Source organism: Nicotiana tomentosiformis, chromosome 7 (assembly GCF_000390325.3).
Source record: "Nicotiana tomentosiformis chromosome 7, ASM39032v3, whole genome shotgun sequence".
NCBI classification, from domain to species: Eukaryota; Viridiplantae; Streptophyta; class Magnoliopsida; order Solanales; family Solanaceae; genus Nicotiana; species Nicotiana tomentosiformis.
In genome coordinates, this window is record NC_090818.1 from 13,393,864 (window position 1) to 13,406,482 (window position 12,619).

Here is a 12,619-nt window from a genome sequence, read left to right on the forward strand (position 1 = left end):
AGTCATTAAACTTTGCCTATGTATGATAGAAAATTACTAAATATTTTTTTGTTATAAAAATATCACTTAACTTTGCCAATATTATCATTATAAATGCAGGGGCAGACTCAGGATTTGAGCACGACGGGGGCACCACTGTATGCTAATCACTAGCAATAAAATTTGGCTTGCAACTGTTTGAAAACTTAATGATTATGATGATTTATCATCCAAGTATAAACAGAAAGAAGTTCTGAAGAAAAGAAAGCACCGAACAGAGAGAGATTTCTTCGCAAAAATGGGTGTTGTAGAGAGATTTTTTCACAAAATTAGTGCTATGGGAAGAGAAAATGTTTGATTAAGCATGTTTCGCACCTTAAAATTTTTAGTTTTTTAACATAAAAAAAAGGGTTTTATGATAAAAAAAAAAAAAGGGTGTTCAAACTTTAAATTATCAAAAACTTATTAAAGAAATCAAGATTAAAGGTATGTTAATAGTCAAAAAGCTGAAGAAGAGACTTAAACTCTTAGTTTCCATTGCTGAGTCGGAGTCAAAGTGACTAATGAAGAAGGTTGTGGCAGAAGAATTTATATTTTTCTATTTGTGTAGCGATAAGTTACAATTTGAAGCTTTTAAGGGAGGGATTTGAGGAAAAATAATAATTAAGTTGACTATTATGTATTAGTATTAAACTATAATTGAATTCAAAAGAAAAAGAAGAAAGTAAAAAATAAAGCAAGTACGGTGTATTCAAAGAAATAAGCTTTTAAGGGAGAATTTTGAAAAAAAAAATAATTAATTAAGTTGACTATCATGTATTGGTATTAAACTATAATTGAATTCAAAAGAAAAAGAAGTTGTATTCAAATAAATAAAATAGAAAAGAGAAGAAAAGGCTTGAACCCATGTCATCCAACAAAGAAGGGAATTTAAGCGTCCAACACAACTACTTCTTTCGTCTGCCTCTTTGTGTTTGGGGCACAAATAAAATATTTTATAGTCCCATATATATGTGTATATATATATATATATACACATAATTTTTTGCCGAGGCTAACGGGGTCCCGTGACCCCTCAACACCCAACGTAGGTCCGCCTCTGTATAAATGTCTCATTTGTTTTCTCTAGTGACTTTTTGTGATAGTTACGCAAAGTTATACTATGTTACAAAAGGTAGTTTGGCGACTTTAGTGAAACTTAGGTAAAATTGAATGATTTTTTCGTTATAATAAATGATTTAGTGATTTTGGTGTAACAAATTGAATGTTGAATCCCGATTATGAAATTAACCTTTTTAATATATTGTTTTTCAGTTTTTTTTTTTTTTAATATATATATATCATGCGACTGTCTTTAAATATTACATTCACAAAATATTAGAGAAATTTTTTATTTATATATTGTTGTAAAAATTATTTGTTTGGTATGGTGAATCATGCTCTAACAGCTAGCGACAGTGATAATTAGAAATTATAGTTATACGTCGTGACAGTTGTATGATGGTAGCTGATAATAATTGTGATAGGTGAAGGTGATTAGTAGTAGTTATATATGAGAGTGGCAAGAGTTATAGTTGTGTAGTGGCACTGATGGTGGCTGCTGGTGGTGATTGTTAGTCAAACTGTAATGCTATAATATAAAAAAACAGATATATATATATATATATATATATATATATATATATATATATATATATATATAGTCAGAAGCATAATCTGAAAATATATTTCAGAAAAAATCGAGCCCATTGAATGCACAGTGTGTCTTTAAGGAAATTATTTCCCTTAAGTACCCGACGTTTTGGAATATTATCCTCCCAGGATAGAGCGATTTAACTTACCAGCGTATTGGTACCAAAAACTCTAATGAACTTCGAACCACTTAATAGTTGTAAAATACATTGGGAAACCGGGTCGTGTCGCGGGTCCTGGTTATTCCAGGTTAAATTTTTGTTAATTAATTAGACTAATTAATTAAATAATTAAAATAAATATTGTCCAAAAAGATTAATCAATCAATTGATCTTTGACCGAATCCGAAGCCGAAGCTGAAGCCGAAGCCGAAGCTGAAGCCGAGCCAAGCGAGCGACTACGGCGTGAGGCTTACTTTCTTTCCAACTCATTTAACACCAAGAGAAGTGTTTTCTTAATATAAGCACATTCACTTTTCTTTCCACCATCAACGAGAGACATTTTGCTCTTTCCAAAGCAAAAGAGAGCTCACTTTCCCTCCAATTTCTTCCCTCCATTTCCCATTCACCAATCTTTTAATCCCAACAATCTCCCACATGAATGGGTAATGGCTATAAGACAAATGAATGCACGGACGAGTGTGTGATTTACATGCAAGGATTAATTGCATCTGAATAAGTAGGTTTCCCTTTGAACTTTTCGTAGTGAACTTATATAGGATATACTGGGTCAATCGGTAGATTTGATATCTTTGAACCGTCGAGCTTTGTTATATACCTAAACAACATAAGTCACACAATCAACCCTTAACCATTTATGGTTCTCACGGTTGTATTCGTTTTAGCCATGAACACCGCCTGGTTTCTCGAGTGATTAGAGAATGGGCCTTTACTTTCATTCCCCTTGAAGCAGCTTACACTTTACACTCACATACGTGATTTCTAAACATGTAATCCTATAGATACACTATCTGAATATTTCCTGCTAGACTAAGCAAATCATTAAAAAACTTTAAGCTTTATTGACTCACCAAAAAGCCTTAATGTTTTACCATGATTTATGAACATTGTCTTTATCACGGGAATAGGTTGAGTTATTTGACAATGTTGAACCATCATTCATAACTTTGTTTGATCTATTTGAACCTAACTCTTGGGATCTCCAGTCTGCTAGGTAGAGTTACCGTCATGATGACTTGTCCTAGGCCTTAACCCATTCCCTTTGATGATCTTTCAACTGCCTCTCTAGATAGGCCTTTTGTAAGTGGATCTGACACGTTATCTCTTGACTTTACATAGTCAATAGTAATAGCACCACTAGAGAATAGTTGTTTAACGGTATTGTGTCTCCGTCGTATGTGACGAGATTTTTCGCTATACGTAACGCTCCATGCCCTGCCTATTGCCGCTTGACTATCACAATATATACATATAGGTGCCAAAGGTTTGGGCCAAAATGGAATATCTTCCAAGAAATTCCGGAGCCATTCAACTTCTTCACCGCCTTGTCCAAAGCTATGAATTCAAATTCCATTGTAGAACAGTCGATGCACGTTTGTTTGGATGATTTCCAAGACACTGCTCCACCCCCAATTGTGAAAATATATCCACTCGTGAATTTAACTTCAGATGATCCAGTGATCCAATTTGTATCACTATATCCCTCGATCACGGAGGGATATTTTTTATAATATAAAACATAATTTTGGGTATGTTTCATATACCCTAAAACTCATTTCATTGCCATCCAATGTATTTGATTGGGATTACTTGTAAACCGACTTAGTTTGATAATAGAACATGCTATATCTGTTCGCGTACAATTCATGATATACATCAAACTTCCCAATACTCTTACATAGTCTAGTTGTGAGTCACTTTTACCTTCATTCTTTTGAAGTGCATAACTCACGTCAGTTGGAGTTTTGGCAATTTTGAAATCCAAATACTTGAACTTGTCAAGTACTTCTTCAATGTAGTGAGACTGTGATAATGCTAGACCTTGTGGAGTCTTGTGAATTCTGATTCCTAAGATCACATCAATAACTCCTAAGTCTTTCTTGTCGAATTTGCTAGCCAACATGCGCTTAGTAGCATTTATATCTGCCATATTTTTGCTCATTATCAACATGTCATCAACGTATAAACAAACAATGACTTCATGACCTGGAGTATTTTAATGTAAACACATTTGTCACACTCGTCGTTTTTAAACCCACTTGCCAATATTATTTGATCAAATTTGGCATGCCATTGTTTGGGTGCTTGTTTAAGTCCATAAAGCTACTTAACAAGCTTGCACACTTTCTTTTCTTTACTCGGAACCACAAAACTCTCAAGTTGTTCCATGTAAATCTCCTCCTTTAATTCTCCATTTAAGAAAGTTATTTTAACATCCATTTGATGAATTTCAAGACCATACACGGCCGCCAGTGCCACTAATACCCTAATAGATGTTATCCTCGTTACTGGCGAGTAAGTGTCAAAGTAATCAAGACCTTTCTTTTGTCTATAGCATCTGACAACAAGTCTTGCCTTATATTTGTCAATAGTGCCACCAGCTTTCATTTTCCTTTTAAAGATCCATTTCGAACCTAAAGGCTTATTTCCTGGAGGAAGATCAACCAATTCACATGTATGTTTATCCAAAACTAATTGAATCTCACTATTGACTGCCTCTTTCCAAAATGCTGAATCAGAAGATGATATAGCTGCTTTGAAAGTTTGAGGCTTATTTTCAAGCAAGAATGTCACAAAATCTGGTCCAAAAGGAAGTAGATGTTCTTTGACGTTTACTACGCCTTGGCTCTTCTTTACATGGAGTATTTTCCTTTGGTTCTTCCCGTGGTCGTTTAGGTCTTTCACTTAGCGACTCGCATTCAGTTTTATACGGATAAATGCTTTCAAAGATTTCAGCATTATATGATTCAATTACCGTATTAATATAAATTTCGGGATTATCAGATTTATAAACCAAAAATTGACATGTTTTATTGTTTGTGGCATATCCAATGAAAACACAATCCATAATTTTTGGTCTGATTTTTACCCTTTTAGGTAAAGGTATTTGTAACTTGCTAAACACCCCCCTCCCCCCCCCCCCCCCCCACACACACACTTTAAAATATTTCAAGTTAGGTTTTCTTCATTTTCATTTTTCATATGGAATAGATTGCGTTTTGCTGTGGGGTACTCTATTGAGTATTCGATTAGCTGTAAGGATAGCCTCCCCCCACAAACTCTGCGGTAATCCGGAACTTATTAATAAAGAATTTATCATTTCCTTTAATGTACGGTTTTTTTTCCCGTAATTTCATTGGATTGAGGTGTGTAGGGGCAACAGTTTGATGGATAATTCCATATTCCGAACATATTTCTGCAAACAGATATTCATATTCTCCATCCCTATCACTTCTAATCATTTTGATCTTTTAATTTAATTGATTCTCCATTTTTATTCTTGTATTGCCTAAATGCTTCAATTGATTCATCCTTGCTATTAAGCAAATAAACATAACAATATCGAGTAGAATCGTCAATAAAAGTTATAAAATATGTTTTCCCACCTCGAGATGGTGTCGACTTCATATCACAAATGTCAGTTTGAATTAAGTCTAAAGGATTTGAATTCCTTTCAACAGACTTATAAGGATGTTTTACAAACTTAGATTCAACACATATTTGACATTTTGATTTATTACACTCGAATTTAAGCAATACTTCTAAATTAATTAACTTCTGCAAGGTTTTGTAATTGACATGTCCTAAACGAATATGCCATAAATCATTTGACTCCAATAAATAAGAAGAAGCTGAAATTTTATTAATACTGTCAACAACTATTACATTGAGTTTGAAAAGGCCCTCTGTGAGGTAGCCCTTTCCAACATATATTTTATTCTTGCTTACAATAACTTTGTCAGATACAAATACACATTTGAATCCATTCCTAACAAGTAAAAAAGTAGAAACTAAATTCTTCCTAATAGTAGGAACATGAAGAACGTTGTTGAGCGTTAACGCCTTGCCAGAAGTCATCTTCAGGAATATCTTCCCATAACCTTCAATCTTGGTTGTTATAGTATTTCCTATGAAAATATTTTCTTCGGGACGAGCAGTAGAGTAAGTCACAAATGCTTCTTTGGCAACACAAACATGTCGAGTGGCTCCAGAGTCAATCCAACACTCATTCGAATTTTCAACTAGGTTGTATTCCGAAAGCATTACACACAGATCATCAATGTTATCATTCTTCTCCACTATATTGGCCTTTACCTTTTTCTTATCCTTTTTTAGGAGACGATACTCAGGGGCTTTGTGACTAGCTTTTTCACAATTGTAGCAATTGCCCTTGAATTTCTTTTTATTCTGCTCCTTAGTCTGTCCAGAATACCTCTTCCTCTTCTTACTTTTTGGAGCAGTCTCCTCAATGATATTAGCTCCCATAATCGTTGAATTTCCACGAGACTTCTTCTCGGTTATTTTGTTATCTTCCTCAATCTTGAGACGTATCACAAGATCTTCCAACTTCATTTCTTTGCTCTTGTGCTTAAGATAATTTTTGAAATCTCCCCACGAAGAAGGCAATTTTTCAATCAATTCAGCCACTTGAAATACTTCATTCATGACCATACCTTTAGCAATAAGGTCGTAAAAAATAATTTGAAGCTCTTGAACATGGGTTCTAACAGTTTTGCTGTCTATCATTTTATAGTCTAGAAACTTGGCAATCACAAACTTTTTCAAGCATGCATCTTCAATCTTGTACTTCTTCTCAAGTGCGTCCCATAATTCTTTCAAAGTTTTCATAGCAGTGTAGACATTGTACAAGTCATCCTCCAAAGCACTTAGGATGTAGCCTTTACAAAAAAAAGTGTGCATGTTTCCATGCCTCAACAATCATAAACTTCTCATTGTCCGGCATGTCGGCGGCAAGCATTTTAATACTCCGATGAAGTTTTTATATCTTTAAATCAGAAATAGAAAAGTTCAGACGGAGTAGAAAATCATAAATATTTTAATCTCCAAAGCAGAATATAGATTACAGTATATTAATAATTTCCTTAAGATTTTTAGTCAAACTGTAATGCTATAATATAAAAAACAGTAATATTTCTGTAACAAGGAAAAACAGAAACAAGAAAACAATAGTATAGCAGAAATATATATATATATATATATATATATATATAAATAAAATCAAAAGCATAATCTGAAAATATATTTCGGAAAAAATCAAGCCCACTGAATGTACAGCGTGTCCTTAAGGAAATTATTCCCCTCAAGTACCCGAGATTTTGGAATATTATCCTCCCAGGATAGAACGATTTAACTCACCAACATATTAGTATGAAAAACTCTGATGAACTTCAAACCACTTAGTGATTGTAAAATACACTGAAAAATTTTGTGCAGAAGAAGAAGAAGAAGTTGAGAAAAATTTCGTAAGGAATGATTCTGGGATCAAGGCATATTTTAGCCATTTTCTAGCATTGTTTCTGAAAAGGTTTGCAACCTTTCAGAAACAGCCATGGCTGTTGGAACAGGTGGAAACATTTTACGTTTGAAATATTCCGGGAAAAAGGATTTAAAATAATCCGGGAAAGAACCGGACCGGGTCGTATCGCGGGTCTTGGGTTATTCCTGGTTGAATTTTCATTAATTAATTAAATAATTAAAAAACTATTGTCCAAAAAGATTCCGACGACGGCGCGAGGCTTACTTTCTTTCCAACCCATTTAACACCAAGAGAAGTGCTTTCTCAATATAAGCACATTCACTTTTCTTTCCACCACCAATGAGGGACACTTTGCTCTTTCCAAAACAAAAGGAAGCTCACTTTTCCTCCACTTTCTTCCCTCTATTTCCCATTCATCAATCTTTTAATCCCAACAGTGATTGCCAGAGAAAGTGTCAGGGATGATGGGTAAGTTGAGGTGGTTGGTTTAGGTAGCAAGTAGTGGTGGTGGATTGAAATGGTTGGCGATAATGGTGGCAATGATGAGGGTGATTGATGATGGTGGCCAAAGATGTAGGTTGTACAATGGAGATAGTTGATTCTAGTAGCTAGTGATTGAGTAATTGCATGTTGAGATTATTGGAGGTGGTTATTAGTGGTGGTAATCATAGTTGTAACACTATGAACAATATTTAAATGATTCAAACCTATCAAAAGCAAAGCAATAGTTCTAAAAATAAAATGCATTTAATGGATTCAAATCTGAAAGATACTAATTCAAAACTCTATTAAGTGGAAACAAATAGAGGTTTGTCATTATTCTCCAATTTGCTATAGTAAATTTTGATGCTAGTAGCCCAACAACATAATTGAGGTAGGAATTTAAATTTAGCCGTTACGAGATAGCTTGGAGTACCAACCCAACAACATTATTGAGATACTTATATTAGTCATTAATCTTGAAAATTATTTCAAATTGCAATGCTGTCTCTTCTCCTAACTACGTAAAAGAAAATATAATAACTTTAACTTATATATGTCTTTGATAATGGTGAACTGCACTTGTTAGTAGAAAAATTACTTACACCAAAAGGGAAACCACGTAAAATATTGTGGCCCAAAGGCACCACCTATGGTCGTACGGCCGTAAATCGTAATGTATCATTCATTTTGTAGGGGGGATTAATTTGCAGGCCACATTAGTTAATACAGAACCAAAATAGTTGAAGCTTTCTGTCACAAGGAATAAGACCACCATATCATATTTTGTAGCGCTAATATATGACCTTCCTTTATGTGGAGAAAAGTTTACATGGTTGATAAGGGACAATGCAAGAGTGCATCAAAATTAGATCAATTTTTAATATTCTTTGTGAAGTGAGATGATGAGTTTATTTAGAAATTAAAACTCAATGCTGGGTTGTTACATAAAAATGATGTGCAAGTGTGCAGTGTTTAAAGATGATATATATATATATATATATATATATATATATATATATATATATATCTGAGGGACATCACCCATTTTTATCTTCATGTGCAAAAAGTTAACCAAGGAAAAGTGATCATCTTTGCAAATTGAAAGGACTTCACCTTATAAGCTTAGTTGGGAACTTTTATTAGATCATTGCTAGGTTGCTCAAAGAGGTGTACACCTGATCATTGATATATATCATGCAATTCATGCCTAGTAAGTGTTGCAAATTCAATCATTTGTTCCTTACAACACATTGGAGTTCTGCTTATTATAGAAGAAATACTACCTGCATATTATACCTAAAAGTTTAGGGCTTTGACACTTAACAAAGTCTTTGAGCTAGTGTTGTCTACCTTCTTAACAGAAGCAGCATATTGGACTTTATGGTATGATTAATCTTTTCTGAGTGCCGTGAGATTTTTGTGTCTAATATGCTACGTTAAATATGCTTTTCCATGTTTTCTGTTAGTTCTAGTCTACTGATTTGCCCCGTTACATTTCAGCGTTTTAGGTTGTATGTAGATGAACCTACAGACATTCACTGGCTTGTTGTTAGTGTCACGAACCAAATCTGCGTGACCGGTACCCGACACACTATCCGACCCGAGCGAACCAATCCATATGATGTACCCAAATCACATGCATGAAAATCAATTTAACTGCGGAAGCTCTTTCAAAATTTTATATATTTTCAAGTTAAACCGTGGAATAATTTTCAATTCAAAATCATACCTGAAGCCTCTCGTAATCATAACAATGAGAGTAAGTAAAGTAAATATCTTTTCATGTATGTAGCGTACAATCCCATTACTACAACTTTTCACAATTATCTATTGAGCCTCTATACCCAGGAATAGAACTAAACACTTGGGCTAATGCCCGACTAACATAAATTAAGAAATAACATGATAGCTACCACAAAATAGGAGTGGTGCCTTGCCATATATCTCATGAAGAGAGTCATCCTAGCCATGTCCGTATGCCACATACCGCACCTTATCCTGAAATATGTAAAGTAAGTGGGGTCCTGGAGGGGCCCCCCTAAGGGCTGAGTACACCAGAGCGGTACTCAATAAGTATCATAGACTCTCTCTAACTCAAGTTCCCCGGACAAGATTTTACAAAAACTATGCAACCAATTGTGATGACCCAAAAGGTCATCTTATATTTTAAAACTCGATTTTGTGCTCTTAAGCCTTAAAATCTCATTTTTACTCTCCTCGATTTGCATACGCAGTCCGGGTATTGGCCCAGAAGACTTATATGTTAAAAACTGATGAAAATAAGATTTTTTTGCCTAAAAACTTTAGTTGAGTTGACTTCGGTCAACATTTTTGGTAAACGGGCCAGGAACCATATTTTGACCTGGACGTATGCCCGGAATCAAATTCGGAGGTCCCTAGCTCGAGTTATGAATTTTTGATGAAAATTAAAGGTCTGAAAATCTAATGTCTTTAAGAATTGATTGATGTTTGTCATTGTTAGTACCGGGTTTGTATTTTGGTTTCGGAGTCCGGTACAGGTTCATTATAATATTTAAGACTTGTGTGTGAAATTTGATGAGAAACGGAGTTGGTTTGACGTGATTCAGACGTCCGGTTGAGAAAATAAAAATTTTAAAGTGTTCCTGAAAATTTCATTGGATTTGGTGCTAAAATCCTAGTTCTAGGTGCTATTTTGGCAATTTGATCGCGTGAGCAAGTTCGTATGATATTTTTAGACTTGTGTGCATGTTTGATTTGGAGCCCCGAGGGCTCGGGTGAGTTTCGAATAGGCTACAGGATGTTTTGGGCTTAGAAAATCTAGTATTTTGCTGCAACAGGTGTTCTGCTATGTCCTTCGCGTTCGTGAAGCTACTATAGCGAACACAAAGAGTAAGCTGGTTAGGCAGGAATTTTCTTCTTCGCGAATGCGAACGCTTGGTCGTGAACACGAAGCGATGAGGGCGTTACCCTTCGTGAATGCGACCAGCTCATCGCGAGCGCGTAGTGTTAGGGACCTAGGGGAGGGAGTTAGTAATCCTTCATCGTGAACGCGAGCATGGTCTCATGAACGCAAAGGCCAGGGGAGAGTAGCCTTCGCAAACACTAAGGAGGACTCGCGAACGCGAAGGCTTGGCAATTCTGCTCTTCGCGAACACGACAGTGTCCTTGCGAACGTGATGAACATTGTCGCCCAGTGCATAAAACAGTCCCAAAACGGGACATAAGCCATTTCTTCAACTTTTCAAAAACCAAACGGGCTAGAGGCGATTTTCAAGCTACATTTTCTTCCCCAAAGTATTGGTAAGTGATTCTAAACTATTTTCTTTCAATTACCATAACATTTCATGAATTATCAACCTAAAATCTAGAGTTTTCATGGTAGAATTAGGGGTTTTGGGTAGAAACTAGGAATTTCGGAAATTTGGGGATTTAGACCTCAAATTGCGGTCGGATTCCAAAACCAATTATATATTCGGGCTCGGGGGTGAATGGGTAAATGGATTTTGGTCCGAACCTCGAGTTTTGACCAAGCGGGCCCGGAGTTGATTTTTGACTTTTTGGAGGAAAATTTGGGAAATCTAAATTTATGCAATTTAATTAATTCCTTTAGCAATATTTGATATTATTGAGTCATTTTTGAATAGATACGAGTGGTTTGGAGGTGAATTCTAGAGGAAAAGCTGTGATTGAGTATTGAGTAGCCTTCGAAACGAGGTAAGTGTCGTGGTTAACCCTGACTTGAGAAAATTTGGAACCTCAGACTATTTGTTATGTGAAATTCATGTGAGAGGCGTATATGTGAAGTGACGAGTACTTATGTGCCGCCAATTTATCTGTTCTACATGTTTCTCTCGTTTGCTCATATTGTCATTTTTTTCCATGCCTAATTGATACGTGTTTAGACTAGTGTTGTTAAGTTGATTGTTCTTATCATGTTTATGGATATCCTGGTGATAATTGAATATTGACTCCGAAGTTAAGGTGGATATTGTAGAACTAAATGTTGAAGTAAGGCTTATATTTGCTATTCTATCTCCCTATTATTAATTGTTCATTGCATTATGGTAAGGGAGAGAGTTAATGCACGAAGGGTGATGTCGTGCCATATTGTGAGTGTTATGCACAAAAGGTGATGCCGTGCCATATTGTGAGTGTTAGTACACGAAGGGTGATGCCGTGCCATTTCTATTGATTTTATGGTGAGGTTGAGAGTAAAAACACGAAGGGTAATGTCGTATAATTTGGTTCCCTTTAGTGTATTCACTGTTCCTGTTGATTCATAGTACATTGGTTGTTTCAGTCATTATTCTGTTGTAGTTCTTTATCTCATATTTTCCTCAGCATGTTCCCCCTCCCGATATTACATGTCTAGTTTTTTATTGTTGTTACTTGTATATACACTGTTAAATTGTACATGTTGATTTGTAGGTGCCTTGTCTTAGCCTCGTCACTACTTCGTCGAGGTTAGGCTCGATACTCACAAGTACATGGGGTCGGTTGTATTGATACTGCACTCTGCACTTTCTATGCAGATTTTGGTACCGGCTCGGGTTGATCGATATTTTAGCTGTTGGACCCGCTATCCGGAGACTCAAGGTAGATCTGTCGGCATTCACAAACCTTGAAGTCCCCACCTATCTTTTCTATTTTACTGTTTCTTTCATCCAAACAGTTGTATTTCTTTTAGACTATTACTTGTAGTGAATTCTAGAATGATCGTGAATTGTAATTCCAGATCCGGGTGGTAGTAGTTAATAAAATTTTGATATTATTCCGCACTCACTATATTTCATCTTAGCTAATTTGCTATTAAGCACTGAATGTAATAAGGATTGGTTTAATGATTCTCTAACGTTGGCTTGCCTAGCAAGTGAAATATTAGGTGCAATCACGGTCCCGACGGTGGGAATTCCGGGTCGTGACAAGTTGGTATCAGAGCACTAGGTTGCCTAGGTCTCACGATTCACGAGCAAGCTTAGTAGAGTCTGGAAGATCGGTACGGAGACGTATATGCTTATCTTCCAGA

The 12,619-nt window shown here is 35.6% G+C and overlaps 1 protein-coding gene across 1 annotated transcript in view; it reads right to left on the reverse strand.

Annotated features, from left to right (window-relative positions):
• Positions 1-3,953: 3,953 nt before the first annotated feature.
• LOC138895262 (uncharacterized) overlaps positions 3,954-12,619 on the reverse strand; it is a 65,071-nt gene continuing 56,405 nt past the window's right edge. The window contains exons 3-5 of the mRNA XM_070179934.1: positions 6,186-6,529; positions 5,501-6,050; positions 3,954-4,381 (exon numbers count right to left, since the gene is read on the reverse strand). Coding sequence (XP_070036035.1) covers positions 3,954-4,381; positions 5,501-6,050; positions 6,186-6,529 — 1,322 coding nt within the window. The remainder of the gene's footprint in view (positions 4,382-5,500; positions 6,051-6,185; positions 6,530-12,619) is intronic.